Consider the following 20,672-nt stretch of genomic DNA (forward strand, 5'->3'; position numbering starts at 1 on the left):
CTAGCGAGTCTCTGGTATTTGCCTGCGCGTTCCCAGCTCGCGGTGTTACAGCTCCCTGCACCTTTCCTCCTGTCCCAGTAACTACTCCTCCTTCCCACGCCGCCCAGCAGCTGCCTGGATTTCGGGCGCAGTGCGGAGCTGCGGTGGTGCTCAGGCTGCTTTGCTGGGCACAGGAACATGACACTCTCATCTCACACCCTCTGCCTTTATCACTAAAACCACCATGTTACCCTGAGTTGTGGGCTTGTTTCAAGCACTTTTATTTCTTTCTTTACACAGGAGACAAAAACACCCCAGACTCCAGAGGAAACCAGTGTGGGAATGCCTCTGTATGTGTGCTTGTGAGGGTGGTGTCTATGCACCTCCAATTTTTCATGCCTTCTGGCTGCAGGCCTTTCAGATACAAAGCCCAGGCCTCTGGGGTAATACAAGGAAGCAACTTTTGTCAGGGAGCCATCAGCCAGGAGGAGAGCTAGTGTTTGGGTTTCTTCCCTAGGGAGACCTGTAGTGGTCCCTGAGTCTCAAAACAGGGAGACAAAAGACCCAGAGTCGCTTCCCTGGTCCCACAGCCTCTCTACACTCAGTTACCCCTTATCCCCCCCTCCAACATCTTTAACTTTCTAAAACCTATGACTCAACTACAGAGCAGGGACTTCCCGGCATTACAGCCCTCACGGCTACAGGGAGAGGTAGAGAAGGCTCTCTTCTGAACAGAGGGCTTCTTATCTACTCTTGGCCTCTAGTTTCACAGTGAGGTTCTTAAACATCAGTGGCCCCTTCTCCACAATCACTACACATCTGTTCATGGAAGAGAAACCACTGGGGCTTTTCTGCTCTGCAACTGACTGGACCATGCTTTGCTGCTCCAAGAGCATCTACATGGTTCCTCACAGAAAAATACCCAGACCTGGTTTGATGGCAGGAGGGGCTGGAGACATTCTGGAGACATTCTTGTCTCCCCTCAGATCCTGTTCTACATGCCTGGGGCTATACGGGAGAACCCAAAGGCCAGCTGCTGTTAAGCCTCTATGTTTGGACATGGGAAACGCCATGCCCATGGTTCTGACAGTCCTTAGTGGATTGCACCCTGTGCCTCTGCCTTCAGTTTGGAAAGGAAAGAAGCAAATCTGGCAAGTTGTCCTGTCAGTCATCTTCCTGCCAAGTGGGAGGCAGATGTAACCAATACTCCCAAATTTCTTCGCTGGAAGAGCTCAGCATGGGAGGGAAGCTGTCCAACAACTACATCTTCCTGCTGCCAGTGACCAGATCAGGGCTCAGTTTTTGCTGGCAATCTTTTTCTTACGGGCAGAGACCAGATCATAGAAAGGATCATGTGTGATGCTGGTCCTGGAAATAAGAAGAAATGAGAGGAAAAGTAAGAGTTTTAATGCTGAGAGCAGCACAGGCAGCCTAATTGAACATGCACAGAGAGATCACTCACCAAAAAGTAGGACTGGAGATCTGCAGACCCACAGCAGAGAATCTAGCTGTGGCTAGAGATTCTCCATAAGGGACCTTGAAACTCTTTGAAGTCAAGGGGTGTCACAGTTGCTAGACCGCAAACATTTCTTTCTACCCCCTTTTTCAAGCTCTGGTAGCCAAATAAACTGCATGGCCATTTGTCCCTGGGGCTGAACAAAGGCAAGCTCAGGCCTCCAGTTCTGGTGTCCTCACCGTATTGCCTCAATCCACTCATCACGTTCTGCTGGTGTGGCTGCTGAGATCTTGTAGGACTGATGCTTGCCTTCAACCACCTTCCCATCCCCATCTGTTTTGCAGGCTTTGATCTTCTGTCCTTTGCAGTTGGGATTGAAGAGCTCAAAGCAGTTCTGTCAGAAAAGGAGTAAAATGGAGCAGTGGGGGATGACAGGGTGGAGCAAGGAAACTATGCTCCCTTCAACCATGGGTGACAGGCTCAGAGAGCTTCCAAAGGGGAGGAGAGCATTCTGTCTCCAAAATGCAACACAGCCTTTCCTTCCTCACCCCAAGAATCCCCCTATGAGTTAGATCTCCAGGCCACCCCTTGTAGGTAAACACAGCCCTCCTGTGAAGGGCTGGACACTAAACCAGGCTTTATGGAGAGATGGAGCATCAACAGTTATTAGAAAACACCTTCTGGGATCTGTCACTCTGCTCCACTCACGAAGACCTCTTCCCCTTTTAAGTAGCTGCAACATCCTCTCTTCTGCCTGCCACCACACAGACAGAAGGCACTTCTCCCAGAGTCATGCCACATCAAAGAGTGGGTATCCACAGCAGATGCGCAGACAAAGAGTGTCACTTCCTGGGCAAGTTTCCTAATACCACAGCACTGTCTGGTCTACATGTGCTGTAACTCATTATGGAGAGTCCTGGGGAGAGAAATTCAACCCACATCTCCCGGTGCAAAATGGGTAGGGAGTCAGCTGTGTGCACTCATCTCTGCTCCCCTACACACACACTCACACACACACACTGCAGCCAGTCGAAAGATAGGTCTCCGTTCACACCAGATCTTCCCTGGTAAAACACAATCAAGTTTAGATACCATCATGTTTATACGGGGGGACAAGGTGGTTTGGAACAGAACTGTCCCTCTGAGAAGCATGGTAAGAATAGGGTGTGCACCCTCTCTTCTCTCTCTGGCCACCTGAGAGTCTGCATTGGCACAGTACCAAGCAATGGAGACTTACTGGCTTTTTGGGATCATCCACCTTCCGGACTGATAGGTTCTCCAGGGGGATAATGCCCAGAGGCTCTTTGTCCTGAGGGCAAGGAAACATGAATCAACATCCAACATGCTCCCCACATCTATGCCACTATTTACAGCCTCTCTGATTTCCCAGACATGTACCTTTGTGGGGGTGACAAAGGCAGTGTATGCCCAGGGAGGCCATCTCCATTTACGCAAGGGGGAGTTTAGTTAAGAAGAGATCACAGCAATAGCTGCAGTGTCCAGCCTCTCTCCTCCTCAAGACTGGAGGCAAGGAAACAGCACAGGAGAGAAGGGAGGTCTGACTCCAGCCTGGGAGTTGCTCCCTACCCTCTGCTCCCCCCGGCCCCTCATAACTACCCAGGACACAGTTTCCCAACCCGGAGTTAAGCCTTTACCGTGGTGTATTCAAAGTAGTACAGGCAGTTATCAGTCAGAATGAACCAACGACGTTTCCAGGTTTTAACACGTCCTCCTAAAGGCAGTGAGGTTCAAAAGCCATTAGTCACACACTTCGCCATCCTCCCTGCTCCCCCCTCCCCACACTCTAGACATGCACACACAGGCACACCCTCACAGCTCTCCCTGTAGGTCACGCCCAAGGCGGCAACCGTGGTGCTCACCGCCGATGGGATGCCCTGCGGTGGACACTTGCACACAGGGGAGCCAGTTTTGCTCTGATGAGGCTGGGAATGGGGAGGGGTGAGAGATAGCTTTGAGTCCCTTTTTGAGCAGCCAGAGCCTGCAGGAGGGCGCTGGCAGGAGAGAGCAGGCGGCTGGTTTCAACAGCAGGTGTCAGCCTCACCCCACCGCAGCAGACGGGAGGGAAGGACAGCGGAGATGCTGGTGGGTTCTCGGGGGAGATTTGTGGTGGGAGGCAGGCAGGCAGGCACGGAATTCAGGGAATCTAGAGGAATGCCTCCCCCTTACCTACTTTCAGGAGCCAGCCCTCATGGTTAGGGTTGAAGAAAGTATGCGTGAGATCATTCCCATCATCCTCTGGTATGGAGAACGGCTCGTTCTTGATGCTCTCAAACAGATTCTGCCCCAGAGCATTGGTGAGGGAAAAAAGAGAGAGAGAGACAGATTTCTGACAAAGCTTTTACACAACCCTCCTATGTCCATCACTGTTTCCAAAGGGGCAGGCAGGTGAATGGGGAGGGGAGTGGGCAGTGAGCACAAAACTGAGTACAACAGCCCTCAGTCTACACCTCGCAGGGTCTCATGGGGGATCACCAGCTCTTTTCTACATCCTATGTCAAAAAAAGAGACCCAGTTTGGAAAGTCACAGACACAAAAGTGTGCACCCATATCAAGAGAGACTGCAGTGACCAAACCCAGCATGTCACACGAGTGCCGCTGTGGGTAGTACCAAGACACTGAAGGCGGGACAAGACACGGTAGAGACCGCAGCCCCATTTAGGCCCTGGGTTGGTGGTGCCAAACACTCTGCTGAGAATTTGTATGTAGAGACCAACACACACATGTACATGACCATAAGGAAGCATATTTTGTAGAAACAAGGCTTTTGCACTGGGAGACACACAGTGTGATATTCATAACAGCAGAGTGACAGGGAGGCAGGTTACTAGCTTTCAAGGGACACAAAAATGTTGCTCACATCATTCATTTGTCATTGTTTATTACACAAGTTGCAAGCCAAGAAAAAAAAAACCTGCAGGCTCCTGCAACTTCCCTCAAATTGCCTGAAAGAAACAACACTCTGGAGAAAAATCTAAAGCCTCTACCCTGAGGGGATGCTGCTCAGCAAACCCGGGTGTGGGATGTAGGCAGCTGCTTTGACACAAGACACAAGTTATTCTCCCCAGGTTGGTTGGGTGAAGCTAGACACGTGTAGGGAGACTGCCCACCTCTACCTTGCCTCATAGGGCAGGTTCCATCCCTGTGGAGCCTTTGGGAAAATGGTAGCTCCAGCTTTGCTAATGGATGTGTCCCCTGACTCTGTCTCTCTCACTCTGCATCTTCATCCTCTGGGATCAGAGACACCATGGACCTGCTGAGAGCTTTACAGGTGCTGGAAGAGACGCTAGAAGAAACCTTGACACTCATTTTGGGCCTGTTATATCACTCAATATATATTGATATTGATACACTTGATATATCACTCAAAGATATATCCTGGTGTAAAAGTGGCCAGACATTGGTGTCCTGACTGATGTGACCATTGGAGTCATCTGAGACACTTAGGTACAAACAAGGGAAAAAGGTTCATAATCTGGGCCAGAGTGACATTGTCTCACACACTCAGAGACACACAAGAAACAGCCCCCTTGGGCGCTAGGACTTTCAAAGCTGGCCAAAAGAGTCAGGTGCCCAGCTATGTCCCACAGAGATGGGTGCCCCATTCACACAGCCTCATACCTACACGACACACAGACACCAGCATCTCATGTCTTCCTCTCACACGGTTACAGTATCTTCCTCTCTCACATGGGCACACTTAAAAGCACAAACTTTCTTAAACTGATACTGCTATTCCCTGAGTGTCTCCAGCCCCGTCTCTCTTGCTCCAAGGCCTCGCCAACAAGCATGTGTGCAGCCCCTCTTCAAAGCAGTTTCCATGTTTTCCAGCTGTGCTTTTGTACATACTGCCTTCTTCCCTTACGCAGACCTTCCCCTTGTATGGCAGAAGGTCAGTAGGCCCGTGTTACACTGAGACCTGTGGGCCTTTGCTTCTCAGTGGACCCCAAGCCAGAGAGAAAAGAGGGACTGATGAGAAAATGGGAGGTTTTCTTACCTTTAAGAGCTCTTCTGGCAAGTCCCCTCCATTGTCAATGCCTCTGTTGATGGATACAAACCTTTCAAAGGGGGGTTTGTCTTTCACATTGGGGTTGTGCAGGCTGGTGTTAAGCATGATGATAGAGAAGGAGAGTATATAACAGGTATCTGGCAATGAGAAAGAAAACCAGGATGGGTGGGACTTGCCTTAGAGGGCAGATCAATCCACACCCTAATGGGTGGCTTGGTTTGCAGTCACTGGAGAACAGCCTCATCCCCTCCACTGTAGGAGGAAAAGGGAGATGTCCCCTCTGTTAGGAGTAAGTGGGGCAGACAGGGCTAGGGGAGAATTGATCTCCTATGATGGAGGTGATTCCATCCCCTCAGGATAATGGGACAAGTTGGGTAGAATTTGACTGATAATGGCCCTGCCAGCAGAAGAGTTTCTACAGACCCATGTCTGTCAGTGCTATCGTTGCTGTGATGAGGTATACCTCATGTGGGGCTGGGAGCATTTCTCAAGTCTATTGCCCATGAGGATGGACTGGAGCACACTAGCAAAAGGAGGACTGAAGATCCTCAGCCTATTGAAAAGCTTCACAGGAACTGGGCTGCCTCCCAGTTCCCTTTCCTTAAGAGGAAACATCCACACTTCTAAGTGATGCTCTCTGTGCTTTGTGAATGGAAAAGGAAGGCTCCTCTCTCTAGCAAACCATGGAGCTCAACTTTACAGCTTCTTCTCCCCATAACTACCTGTGGACTGGAATACTCCTGGGTTACACTTGCAGTACCGGTTGGCAAAGGCCTCCATCATCCGGTCAATCTTCTGTGCTTCCCCAGGTAGCCGGAAGCTCCATAGGAACTGTCTATCAGGAGAAGCATGCCGGAGAGTTGGTCAGATTGGGTGCAAGGGACATCTATTCCTTCCCTCAACCCATGGGACACCATGAAAATAGAAAAAATAATCCCATCACACTGGGGAGAAAACACAGTGCATGAAGCAGGAGGTCTCTTCCTCTAGAAATTGCCTGGGCTCATCAGCCTCAAACACACTAAAATGAGGAAGCAGAACTAAGCATCCTGGAAATCATGGCTCCTCTTCCCTAATGAGTGCAGCAGAGACCTCAAGAGAAAGAGTCCTGCCAGGAGGCTGACCTTTAAGAAAACAAGATGGCCTAAGACAGAGTCACTTTGTCACTGACATAACAGTCACTGTGGACAGATATGTTTTCTGGTGCAAAAAAATAACTTGCCTTGTCCCGCCTAGCATCAAAGCCATGATGACCCACCTTGCTTTCCCCATCTTCTCTGCATGTGGCCAGCCCATTCAAGAAGCCATGAAAGAGTTCCCCCAGGAAAAGGTGTTAACACCTCACAGAGCAAGAGTCTTGGAGCCAACACATGTAGTAGGGCCTTGGAAAGCCCCATTTCAGACACGTAGGGCTTCACAACCTTCCTGGGTGGTAAGATTCCGTGCCTGAGCAGGCTCCTGCTCCATTCCCAGCATCCTGCAGGCTCACTCACCTCAGTGCCTGCACCAGGTTGAGGTTGGCAAACTGGTGACATGCCACAAAGGCTTGGAGGATCTGAATGTTTCTGTGGTCCCTGGGAGAGGATAGAGGGAAAACGTCAGAAGAGAGTTTTGGCCCTGCTCAGTTTGGATGCCCCCTGACGTGATGACATGCACCTGGCTCCATCCCAGCCTCCACTTCCCCTCTGACCAATAAGAAGACAAAATGCATGCTCTTGTCTGGGAAGACTGACCCCATTAACAGGCAGGAGGACAGGTTGCCCATGCAGCCAGCCTTAGCCACACTCCAAAGAGCCCCCTCCCTGGGGTGTACTGCCCACACAACCCACTGCAGTTTGAAATATATTCAGTCTTGGCACGTGACTGAGGTCTGCCAGCAGTCATCTAAAATGGCAGTTGAGAGCGGCCAGGCAGGACAGGGCCTCCAAAATGCCTCCTCACCCTGGCTGAGTTGCTCACCTCCCACCCAGGTAATCCCCAATGGCTGTCTTGTTCAGGCCTTCACCTCTGTGGAGGAATTTGGCGATCTCCTCCAGGTTTGAGGACAATACCTGGTGCTCAATCAGGTACTGGATCCCCTGGGGAAGGAGAAACAAGACCATGAATTAAGACAGCTCTGTGGGCTGATAAGAAAGTAGGACCCCAACACCCTGATTATCAGCCTTCCTTGGCTTTCATGATGTTGCCTCCTCTGTTACTCCCTAGCCCCTTCATGGGAGACCACAGCCATGTTCCCACCCTTATTCCATCCCTCTTCATCTACCATGCTGGGTCAGTCCCACTTCCAGTTCATCCCTAGATTTGGATAAATGTTTCACTGGGATGGAACTGAAGCAAGCAAAATAGGGCAAGGTAGGGTAAAAGTCCAAAAGGCAGATAGATTTAAGGCAAAGTCAAAATAGTGCATTTTAACATTTTCAATCAAAATGTCTCAGTGTTCTCTTCCTAAATGTCATTTTTTTTCTGAATTAACTTAACTTAAAGAAAAAATGTTTGTTTCAAAACAGACATAATAAAAAATGTACTCAGACAAAAATACGGGCTTGAGACAACTCAAAATTATTTTTTCCTAAATTTTCTTCTATGTCACGGAACAGAGAAGTCTGCAATCTTTTCAGCTCCATCTTCTCCCTTTTTTTATGGAATATAGAGGGTCTAAGTTGGGCTGTATAAAAAGTCAACACTTTATTTTAGAGGGAATTTAATGATTTTGAAATTAACAGAAAGTTGAGGTCTTGTTCAGATTCTTAGCAATATCTAAAACCACTGTAACTCTCCAGACCACAGTGTAATTCTCCTCAGAAAAACACAAGAAAGGAATGAAAATTGTTTTAGATTCATCAAAATGTTCTACTTCAACAGAATCAATTCACTTTGCCTTGTAATATATCACAGAATCATAGAACAGTTTGGGTTGGAAGGAACCTTTACAGATCACCTGGTCCAACCCCCTGCAGTGAGCAGGAACATCTTCAACCAGAGCAGGTTGCTCAGATCCATGTCCAACCTGACCTGGAATGTTGCCAGGGATGGGGCATCTATCACCTCTCTGGCCAACCTGTGCCAGTTTTTCACCACCTTCATTGTAAAAAATTTCTTCTTATGTCTGGTCTAAATCTACCCTTTTTTAGTTTAAAACTGCTGCCCTTTGTCCTATCGCTACAAGCCCTGCTAAAAAGCCTGTCCCCATCTTTCTTATAAAGCCCCTTCAAGTACGGGAAAGCTGCAATAAGGCCTCCCTGGAGTCTTCTCTTCTCCAGGCTGAACAACCCCAACTCTCTCAGCCTGTCCTCATAGGAGAGGTGTTCCATCCCCCTGATCATTTTGGTGGCCTTCCTCTGGACCCGCTCCAACAGGTCCATGTCTTTCCTGTGCTGAGGGCTCCAGAGCTGGATGCAGGACTCCAGGTGGGGTGTCTCCAGAGCGGAGTGGAGGGGCAGAATCACCTCCCTCGACCTGCTGGCCACGCTGCTTTTGATGCAGCCCAGAATACGGTTGGCCTTCTGGGCTGTGAGCACACATTGCCAGCTGCTCATGCCCAGCTTTTCATCCACCAGTACCCCCAAGTCCTTCTCTGCATGTGGCTCTCAAACAGTTCACCCAATCTGTACTGTTATTGGGGATTGCTGCGACCCAGGTACAGGATCTTGCACTTGGCCTTGTTGAACCTCGTGATGCTCACATGGACTCACTTCTCAATCCTGTCCAGGTCCCTCTGGATGGCATCCCTTCCCACTAGTGTGTCAATCACACCACTCGGCTTGGTGTCATCTGCAAACTTGCTGAGGGTGCACTTGATCCCACTGTCTATGTCATTGATGAAGATATTTAATACTGCTGGTCCCAGTACAGACCCCTGAGGGACACCACTTGTTGAGCTGTTGACCACTACTCTCTGGGTGTGACTGTCCAACCAGCTCCTCACCCACCAAAAAGTCCACCCATGAAATCCGTATCTCTCTAATTTACAGAGAAGGATGTTGTGGGGGACTGTGTCAAAGGCCTTACAGAAATCCAGGTAGACAACATCTGTAGCTCTTCCCTTGTCCTGTGGTGTAGTCATTCCATCATAGAAGGCCGCTAGGTTGGTCAGGCAGGACCTTGCCCTTGGTGAAGCTATGCTAGCTGTCTCGAATCATCTCCCTGTCCTCCATGTGCCTTAGCATAGCTTCTAGCAGGATCTGCTCCATGATCTTCCCAGGCACAGAGCTGAGGCTGACAGGTCAGTAGTTCCCAGGGTCCTCCTTTCTGCCATTTTTGAAAATGGGTGCAATGTTTCCCTTTTTCCAGTCACCAGGGACTTCACCTGACTGCCATGTCTGTTATGGAGAGTGGCTTGGCAACTATACCAGCCAGTTCACTTAGGACTCTGGGATGCATCTCATCAGGTCCTATAGACTTGTGTACATTCAGGTTCCTCAGGTGGTCTCAAACCTGATCTTCTCTTATGGTGGGAGAGACTTTGCTCCTGCAGTCCTCGTCTTGCAGTCCAGCCACTTGAGAGGTGTGGGAAGAGAGGTTGCCAGTGAATTGAGGCAAAGAAAATGTTGAGTACCTCAGCCTTCTATTTCTAAAATGCCCCAAAGAAAAAAGAGTTTCAAAAGAAGAAACTGAAATGTTTGTGAGATTTTTCCACACTATTTTCCTTTCTTTTTCCCCAGATGGAATTCTGGTAAGATCAATTTAATTTTGCAAAGCATTGTGGCGATGATGGGGCTCCATTTTCTAGAAGAAAATGTTTCTCCCAAAAGGTTTTGTTCAGACAGATTTCTAATGCTTACCTCCTCTAGCCTCAGGAACTTGCCTGATATAAGGCAAGTTATATCTTCCTGGATATAAGAACTCATCTAAAGTATCAGCATCGCATGGATGAAGTGTAACCTTAGCAAGGAGGGGCAAAGAAAGTTCTTTGCTTTGCAGCACCTGTCAGCCTATGGCATGTAGCAAAGGGAAAGCAATAAACAGAATTCTGGATATGCTTATTCTAAAGTAAAAACAATATAGAGACACAGTATAACATTTCAACCAGGCTGATCAGCATTGACCAAAGCTAAACTGGCTTGGGGTCAGAACTAGGTCAGGTATTTCTGCAGAGCATGGCATAGTGCCATAGAGAGAGATACCTCTGGGGCCTGAAATCAAGGTCAGACGGAAAGACAAAATGAAACCTGCTCTCACACAGGCTGTAAGTACTGATATCACTGCTCTGAGACAGCTCCCGCTGGCAGAGGGATGTCAAAGGGACTGGCAAACCCTCCAGCTGTGGTGAGGACACTGGGCAAAAGGCATCTTGAGGGTCTCAGCAGGGCAGAGAAGGAGGCATGAAAAGTTGCCACTTAGACCAGCAGCCACCCAAGATGCTAGCTGTGGTGGTTAGCTGACAATGAGCAATCGTTCAGTCACAGCTTGTGGTTTTCCTTACAGAGCTCAAAAAAATGGTCCACAAGTGAGGAGGAAGGAAGAGGGAACTGTTTTTCTCATATCTTCTCTACTTAATCACGATGATTTTAGAGCTTTCTGCAGAAAGCTGAAGGCTATGGAGTCTGGACAGCACTGGTCAGAGTTTCAGGAGTTGGAAAACCTGGATTCACTCCACAGTCCAACCAGGACTACCAAAACTGCTTCCAAAATGAGAGAGGCAGCTTGCCCTCTTCTGTTCCAAATGGGCCAAGGAACCTGACACACTCTCAAACATCTCACCTTTCTCTTAATTCATCCTCCTCCATCACACTTTGGCCAATTCTTAGCCTCTCACAGGCAAGAGAGCTGGGCTGAAGGAGATTTAGCTCTTCTGGCACATTGGCAGTGTTCAAACATCCTCCCTTTATTTCTCTTAGTTTTTAGGTTGCATCTGATGGGATAGCCTATAGGCACATGACGGGGGTAGGCAACACAGCTTGATCATATCAGAAGACCTTATTCAGGGACAGGAAGGAGGGTGCTACTAACTGGAGCCTTAGTGACGTAGGAAACCAGCCCCACAATTGTATGCTGCAGTTCTTTTGGCATGGGTAGCTGCAAGTGGACCAGCAGCCAACAGAAGCTCTTCCTCCCAGCTTTCTCCTCATAGGTGGAATTGAGCAAATCCTACCTTTGCAGGGTCCATGTTGAATTTCTTCCGGCCCAGGAACAGATGTTTATCCCTCTGTGATAATTTGCTGCAAACATGAAGAAGAAGGAAAGTCAAACTTAGAATAAAAGGCCATGTTTCCGTTCACTCACAAGGTAACTCAACTCAAGGACAGGTGTCTGACTAGCCAGGAATAAAGAAAAATCTCAGAGGAGAGAATAGTATTCCTGGCCTCATTTCCCTGTCCTTGTTGTGATCCAAATCCCACTGGTGTTTTTGTTTTCTCAAGATCAAGAGAGAGGCTTTGTAAGCAAAGGAATACCCATCTTGTCCCACTTGCCTGGTCTGCTCCCCAGGATTTTTGTCTGCCTCTTGCCTCTCCTCTGCATTTTGGAAGCACTCAATCTCTGCAAACACTTCAGCAATCTCTTCCTTCAGCTTCTGCAAAAGAAGTATCAGGAGGATGAAGACGATGGAGGGAAAAAGAGCAGACACATACAGAGCATGTCTTACTTCTTCCCTCAGCCAAAGGAAAAGGACAGGTCAGATGGTCGTGACCAACCAAGGATGTCTATGAAATGGGCACTGCTCTGGGGTGACCCTGCTGTATTCCAGCTTAAAAAAATGGGACAGAGGGGCAGAAGGATGTTCTCTTGTCTGTTGTCAATCAAGGCTGGAAAATCAAGCTTAGCCAGTGTGAAGAGTCAGAGAACTCACCCCACTATTGATTTCAGTTCCTCAAACAATGATGTCAGATGTGAGACTCCTTCCATTGTGCCCATTTCCTTCTAGCTTTTACTTTGCATAGCCCTGCTACACATCCAGGAAAGGGGAAGTGGAACCAGTAACTGTGAGGTCAATATGAACATGAAGTGGCCATGTGAAACACTGAGTTTTTAACGCACCTATCATTCAAATACCACTGAGCAGATACCTGTCTTTAAGTAGAGAAAGAAGAGAGGATGAATAAAGGAAAAGTAATCACTGCCAAGTTTTAAAAAAATCAATTGTAGAATTTGGTTTCCTTTAGGTCCATGACAGACCATGGCCTTCTTGGCTGGATATTCTGCGTTACTAGGGAAATGAAGATGTCTATATCTCCTTGTTTACCTCCTGCAGTTATGGTCCCCCTCAGACCCAGAGTGCATCACAGCTCTCTCCCAGGAATCACCCAAATTATTCCCCATGCAAAGGAGGAAGGGGAATAGGCAGGGGAAGAAGGGTTGTTTTATGACAGATCTTGCCTCACCAAGGACTGAGGATGTGGCCATGGTAGGCACTCAAATAGAGAGACTGTGAAGTTCATCAATATTCCATGATTTAATAGAGCTTCAGGATTTCACTTTTGCTCTGGCCTTCATTCTGTTGTGCTTCATCAGTCTGCCAGAGCTGGGAGCGTTCATTATGTAGCTTTAGGTATTGCACAAATGTAACAAAGCTGTGATCTTATCACCTGAATTTCAAATTTTTATCAGTTTTGTAATTTTATTCACTTTTGTCTTTTGGCAATATAACAGGCAGGTCTAGACCCATCGTCTCCCCTCCTCTCTCCTCTTCCACCAGACATCCCCCCAAGTCTCTGTGTTAAAGGGTATTGCTAGATACTTTCTGAAGAAATCCACCTGGGAAAATATCTTCAGTTCTAGGTACCCTTTCACCTAAACTCATCCTGCTCTGCTGGACAATGCATACCCCATTGGTTAATGGCTTTGGGATTTAGAGTATGGGTCTGTGTAGTCTAGCAGCTTTTCTCTGTCCCTTGTGGGTAAAAAATGTAGCATTCCCATTCAAATACCTTGCCTTCTGCAGTGCCCATTGCCTATTCTGAAAACTGAAGAGATAAGAACCACACACAAGCAAACCACATGTACATACATTTACAGCCTCTTTTGCAAGAAGGGACAAGACACCATTCTGATTTTGTAGCAGAGATGGTGAGTCTGGAAGTCTGAGAAGTGACAGGTATTTTGGCTTAATCCTCTATTCTACACAAGGAAATACTGCACCTATTCCCCAGGCATCTGGACATCTTCATGTTGTGGGAAAATTGGTGCAAGTCCAATGATTCAGTGCAACAAGCTTTCTCAAATGGGAACCCACATTCCATGGTGGTGGAGGCAGAACAGAATAGAAAGTGTACAGCACCATGCATGACTGTGACGTGGTATTACTGACTGATTTTGAATCTGTCATTTTCAGACATTTTAGGAGTCAGTGGAGAAATGTTTGGGTCTGATAAAAGAAAAGAAGAAAAGCAAGTTCAACCATGGACACATGTGTGGAAGGTCCTGCCATCACACCTCTCTAAAGAGACAGGATCCTTTATGGAGGACTTGTTAGATGTCCACAAACCAAACAAAAGTTTGAAAAACACAGGGGGATGCAGCAGGTAACTAATATGTCATTAGCAGGCAATCAGTAATTAAAAATAATCATAAATGCTGAGCCAGAACGAGTTAGTCATACTGATTTCCTTAATCCCAAATATGCACTCCCAGCTCATCCCTGTTAATGAACTGACCAGCCTTTCTCAAATATCCCATTAGGGTAGTTGATGACTCCTGCAGCAGAGAGTAGCACAGGTTGGATGTACACTGGTGGCAGATATGCCAGGGCAGCCTGAAAGTCAGAATACAAGTTGGATCATGCCAGAGCAAATGTCTCCTGTGCAGGAACACTTCTGCATGGCCTGGACTGTTATGTGAACACACTCCTTGGTGAAGACAGTTTTGAGAAGGCTAGGCAGACAGGAGAAACAGGGTGGTCCTTACCTTAATGTCCTCCAGAAGCTCCTGTCTGTGCTGCCTGATTGTCTCTATTTCAGCCTCTTCAGCCTCACTCAAGTCAGATGACCCTGGAAGAACGGAGAGATGCCTGTGAGAATAGTACTGGGGCCAACATACCACAGCACCTGTCCTCTCCTAGGGTCATATCACAGCAGCTCTGATTTCTGTGTTCCATATCTATGTTCCCTGCTGTTGCAGCCACCACACCTCAGCTTTGCCCTGCAAATGGTTCTCAGTCCAGAGGAAGCAGCACAGGCCCATATACCCCTCCTAGCAGCCAGATGCTGTGCGGGTAGCCTCTGATCTAACGCTGCGGCATCCCACCCTGCCTGCTCAACTGATTTTACTCACTGCGAGCACGATGAAGAGGTCTTACCAAATGCTCTTTGGTGGTTTTTATGTCAGTCACCTTTATGTAAAAGATCTTTACCTCGGCAAAGCTGTGACCTAAATACTTGATCCAAACGTCCTGTGAATAGCCACTGGCTTCATGGATTGATTCTCTACAGCTAGAGTCAGAAACGGCTTAAGAGAAAAAATCGAGGTTTTTTCAAGTCTGATGGCAGTATCTGGGAGGGGGGGATGAAAGCCTTGCTGAAGAAGAAGCGTCTGTGGGAGGCTGTTCTGTGGACTACAGACAATGCAGAAATATGAGCAGGCTTCCTTGTAATGTACAGGAAGTCAAACAGATACCAGCAGAGCCAAGGAGACCACAAAATGATTCATAAAAGATCTAGAAGAATTGGGGTGACAGCACTGCTTCTAAATATAATCACTGGAAGGTGAAGCACAGCTTCTTCAGCAAGGAGAAAGAAGAGGCTGCAGCCCTAGAGAGGCAAAGCAGATGGTAAGTCCCAGGAAAAAAAGGGGCTCATGCAAGGTTGAGAGCACTGGAGCTCCTGGGAGGTCACTGCAGAACTCCCAGTCAGGGTCCTTGCTGCACCTAAACACTGCGACACAAAGCTTCTCTGGGAAGCCAGGTCAAGTCACTGGATGTCCTGCTCTGCTGTTTCATAAGCCAAAATCCCCTGGGCCTCCCGTCTTCCTTGAAAAAGGGGAAGTGGCACCAGCTGCCTTGGAAATTCTCTTAGTGTGGATCTCATGTGCAAAATAACTGCTATAAATATGAGTGGGGAAAAAAGGGGAAGGAACCAGCCAAGACAGACAAAAGGAAAAGAGGACAAGGGCAGTCATCTCAGAGCCCATATGCTTCTTTCCTGTCATGGCCATAACAGCTCAGAGAGACCTGCCTTCCCCGATCCTAATCTTTCCTCCATCCTCCCTGCTGGTTGAGTTTCCATACGCCAAGTCTGTCCCGTTACTTTTCTCAGGCTGAAGCCTCTCCCCGTCACTTCTCCCACTGTTTTCAAGCATTGCATTCCCTGGGGAGAGGTTGCTGAGCCGCTGGGGGAAGACACTGGGCAAGGAGCCAGCATGAAGCCAGGGCTGGGAAGGACCCACGTCCCCTCCTGGCTCTGCAAGCAGATGAAGATCTCAAAGAAACTGACTGAAGCTGGTCAAGAAGGGACGAAAGCCTGTGGCACCCAGTAGCTCGCAATGGCCAAATCTGTCTGTGAGGGGAAAACAAAAAACAAACAAACAAACAAACAAACATACATGCAAGCGAGCAAACAAGCAAGCAAACAAACAAAAAGCAAGCAAACAAAAAGAAACAACAACAAAAAACCCCATGCAGTGGCTTTGCTGCTTGTCTGGCAGGTTGCTGACTTCCCCTTGACTGTCAGCCCTGTGCATGCGAGCGGTGCCTGGGTCTTGTAGCTAACTTTATGTCTCCATCTGTTCTGGCATCTGCAGGAGATGAAGCCGCCTCTCAGTCTGCCCAGCTTCATCTCCCTCACCCCATGGGGTCTGGTAATTGTGGAATCACTGGGGTGATTCCTTGACGAATGATCATTAGGACCCTTTGTCCTGTATTTCTTTCCACAAAAGCACCATAGCAGGACGTACCTGAGGAACCTCCCCTTCCTCCACCCCATCAGCAAAGTCTGTGGGGTGGCTGGTTGCTCTGCTTCAGTTGTTTTGTGTCTGAAGCAGCCTAAAGCAGCCTGAAGCATCTCAAAGAGATGTGAGGATCCCAGAGGACATCATCTCACACACACGACCCCCGCTGAGACTGTAAGTAACACAGTCCCCCTTCCTCATGAACATCGAAAGCCACAACTCCCACGTGATTTACCTGTCCAGTTTGTCAGAATGAGAAAAGTGTGGCAAGGACTGTGTGTGGGGAGCATGGAGGAGAAAAAGCATACGAGGCATGGAGATGGTGAGGAAATCAAGGGATAAAAAACCAGGAAAGGGTGAAATAGTAAGGAAAAAAATGAATGGATCAAACTTTCAGAGCAATTTAGATTGAGCTGCAGAGAGGGCCCTTGCAAGGTTTCCAAAGTTTCCTTAACTCTGAGGTCAGTGCTTGCATGTTACTCTGCTTCCCTGACAGAAGGCCTAATGCTCTGCTCAATGCTATTTTGAGGCCATTTGTCAATGTTATTGCACACACTGGAGTCTACAGTTAGGGGAAGTGAACACAAAAGGCGTTTGGGGAACCATCCACAGCAAGGCACAGAAGCAGCAGAGGCAGCTGGGCAAGCAGCAGATGAGATAACGAGAGCAGGCTGCTCTGCCTTTCCTTCCTTCTCCATGTTGAGAGCGAGCCAAGCTGGCAGGAGAGGGACGCTCTGAGGGAAGCACCACCTGGCTCGCTCCAGACGCTTGCAATGGCAGGGGGAATTCATCGTGCACTGGGGGACGGAGGAACGGCTTCAGCCTCAACAAAGTCCTCAGTACCACCAAGTTCCACTTCCCTCTAGGGCTAGGTCAGGACACAGATGAAGCATAGCCCTGGTCAGGGTTCTCTGCACAGGGGGAAATTTCACCCTGGTGAAGAACACCCTATGAAAACACCCACAGGTTTCAGGGGGATGCTGTCAGCCAAACCAACACTGAAGTCTTCCAGTTCAGACACATGACATACATAAGCCTCAGCTAGCACCCTCTCCAAAGAGGACTTGAAGTTGCTGCTTGACATTTATGTTCAGAGAGCAAATGTTGAAAGAAAAGCACATCAGCATCATATTTGTGGGGCTTACACCTCCTCTTGAGGTTGTTTCCCCAGTCGCAGGACAGACCCAGATAGAACAACCTGACAGTTCATGAATTGCCCAGGCTTATATTTTTAGTGCTGTCACTAAAAACAGAACACAGACTTCAGTTCCAGTTGTGGTGACTTACACTCTCAGCCTCCCCACCTGGAGGGCAGGTCGGAGTTACCCAAAAGTCTGGGTACTCGTGTGGCCAGCAGAGTACTGTGTCTGCTGGTCTCATTTCCCATCGCAAAGGGCTGTGAAGAGCCATCCAGGTGCCAAGTGAGTCCTTCAATCCCAAGCAAAAGTATATGAATAGGAAGGTAGCTTTTGGAGCACAGAGGTAAGTGGAAAGTGACTACCCAGAAAGTTGGAAGGATGGACTGCAGAAACAGCAGGGGAAGGTTATGAAGAATGACTGTATCTGTAGCACCGTTACAGACCATCCACATGCTACTCACCTACAGTGTAGCAGCAGAATCACAGAATCACAGAATCATTAAGGTTGGAAAAGACCTTTAAGATCATCAAGTCCAACCATCAACGCAACACCTCCATGCCCACTAAATGATATCCTGAAATGCCACGACTACATGTTTTTTGAACACTTCCAGTGATGGTGACTCCACCACCTCCCTGGGCAGCCTGTTCCAATGCTTGACCACTCCCTCCGTAAAGAAATTTTTCCTGATATCTAAGAAGTTCAGCTGGCCCATTTGCAAGGCAATGTAGGGCTCTGAGTGTGGCTGCTAAAGGGTTAGGGCACCTCCACCCATGGCAACACGCAAGCAAAGCAGCCTGATGGGCACCTTCTGCTTGGGTGAAGCTGTCTGGTGGAAAAATGTCACCTGAAATTCCTTTTCTTTTTTGATAAGGTTGCTGTGTCATCTCCAGCACAGACCACCACCTACCCAGCCAGATACCAGGGTGGTACCAGGCAGATAAGAGGAAGCCTTACAGCTCCTCAATTCCCTCCAGCTCAATCTGTCTCCTTCCTGCAGCCACTCCACAGTTCTCTTCCATCTTATGTCAGAAGCAATTCAACACAGAACTCACACAGGCTTAATCTGCACATTCCAGCTATGTGTGAAGAAGAATGTTTCAGTTGTTTCCTGGTCCCCTTATCCCACATGACAATGTACAGCAATTAGGATAGCTTCCAGCTACTTTTGCCTATGGCTCTCACCCCACACATTCTACTACATGATAGTGTGGTACAAGCCTGCTTTCCCATGTCCCGCACACACATGCTCAAGGATTCAGCATACTGTCTCTGTGGCCTCACCCCCACAGTCACTAGAGGGTCCTGATGGAAGCTAGAAAAAGACATCCACTGGAGGGAGAGCAGTCTCCCCACAGACATAGGTCTCAGCTGCATGCAGCTGGGGCAGACAGGTACCTGACAGGACCACTGCATCTCCAGGTAGGAGCAACTCTGAGCAAAGAGTTGACTCTCTGAGCAAAGAAGATCTGAGCAAAGACATCGGTCACAACCAGCATATCTCTTCAGGCATCGCCTGCCTCCCGGCTCTGCCCCTAGCCAGAGCTGGACAAACCCACATTGTTCCTGAGCAGGATCTCATTGTGCTACTGCAGTGTGTAACTTTTAAGTTATGATTAACTCAGTAACACATAACTTGAGTTATCTGACTGGGTCAGACCATCTATGGAATGCATACCCCAAAATAAATAGCAAAACCCTCTTCCTCCTGCCCAGCTTGTCCTGCAAAATCTTTATGCACAGTTGTTTTTGGGTGGTGAGGGCTGGGTGATCTGAAGAGACCTGCCTTCACCAACATGCATAGCCAGATGCTAGTGAGAGCTCAGGTTTCATAGGTCCCACCAATTTCCTTGACAAGCAAGGCTAGTATGGGTTTTGAATGTGCCCTGTTCCTGGCTACCCTCCTAGGAGCTAAAAAATGCAGAACACTTGTTGAAACTGGGCACTGCTTTTTCCCTTCACTCTGTGCTCTACATCCTATACACAAAAGCCTGTGAGGACAGAGAGTCAGAGGTTGCAGGGCCATCGCCAGATGATCCCTTTTCTTCCTGGCCCTTGTTCAGCCCGTTCCTGTTTGGCTCTCCCTGTCTGCTGCCTTTGCTCAGACACACACTCAGAGCTTCCTCAGCCAGAGGCTAGAAACGCTCATCCTGGCAGTATGTCTGTCCCTGCTGAATCCCAACCACTTTATCCACCACCTGCCGAAGTAGGAAATAAAACCTGAGATCTCTCTCAGTTCCTCTGATGTGGCTTATCTCCCCCCACCCACAATCTACCTTTTGAGATTATCTCAGGACCGGGCAGGCCCACCTGCAGGTCACTTGAAGTTGGTAGAACCCTAACACAGTCATTTACCTTTAACATGGACACAAGCAAGAGAGACCCCAGCACCAAAAGCCTTGCAAGCGAGTTGCACTGGGATACCAAACGGCACGAGAGGCTCCACAATGACAAACCAGCTCCTGGGTGCTGTAGGGAAACACCACTGAGGAGCTTGCAAGCCATTCCAGAGCTGCATGAAGGGAAGCTGAAGCTTATAGGTGGTCATCCTAAGTGTCACATATACCCTTGATACCCCTGCGCCAGTTCCCAGCTCAGCTCAGGATCACCAGCAACAGACATTCTCAGCACAAAGGCCATTCAAATCAGTGGGAAAATTTCTCCCGATGTGAAAGGAGTTTGCTTATGGGAGAGCAAGTAACAAGAAAATCAAGCCTAATGCTCAAGGCTGACAAGCAATTAACTGCACTACCAGGGATCTTCCACCATCTCATTCCTCCAGTCACCAGCCACAACGTCCACTCTAGCTGCTGGGATTTCATGGTGTGCTGTGCCACATGTGCACAGAAAACAAGGCAAAAGATGGTCAAGGCTTACCAGAAGGACAAAAGTCCATCCTGAAGAGCACAATGTATTTTCAACACAAGGGTTGCTCCTCCTCGCCTTCTGCTTGTTCAGATGCTTCACAGAACTGAAACAACTTGGAGCCAGTGACCAAGATCGCAGCAGCATTAGGGGGGCGGGTTGCCCCGTGTCTCCGCCCTTCCTCTCCTCGTCCCTCCGACCACATCTCATCAGTTTGCATCAGTGAAGGAAACTGTGTGCATACTGCTATGAGCTCCTTGGCTACCTCTGACATGCAAATCCACAACTGCATTTCCATCCCAGTAGCTTTTGGGGGAATCTCTGAGCACACCTCTCTGAGGGGACTGAAATGAGCAGTGAGAGACTGATAGTACCTCAGGCTTTTGT

At 48.4% G+C, this 20,672-nt stretch overlaps 1 protein-coding gene across 1 annotated transcript; it reads right to left on the reverse strand.

Annotated features, from left to right (window-relative positions):
* Window positions 1–1,274: 1,274 nt before the first annotated feature.
* CYTH4 (cytohesin 4) lies at window positions 1,275–20,316 on the reverse strand (the record flags this gene model as incomplete). The annotated part of the gene is made up of 13 exons (XM_081998402.1): window positions 1,275–1,347; window positions 1,675–1,829; window positions 2,673–2,744; window positions 3,091–3,167; window positions 3,623–3,734; window positions 5,451–5,599; window positions 6,185–6,297; window positions 6,956–7,036; window positions 7,422–7,540; window positions 11,554–11,620; window positions 11,873–11,973; window positions 14,304–14,386; window positions 20,298–20,316. The coding sequence occupies 13 exons, from the start codon at window positions 20,314–20,316 to the stop codon at window positions 1,275–1,277; spliced, it is 1,221 nt and encodes a 406-aa protein (XP_081854528.1).
* Window positions 20,317–20,672: the final 356 nt, after the last annotated feature.

This window comes from Phaethon aethereus (genome assembly GCF_964289735.1).
Source record: "Phaethon aethereus genome assembly, chromosome: 1".
Lineage (NCBI taxonomy): Eukaryota > Metazoa > Chordata > Aves > Phaethontiformes > Phaethontidae > Phaethon > Phaethon aethereus.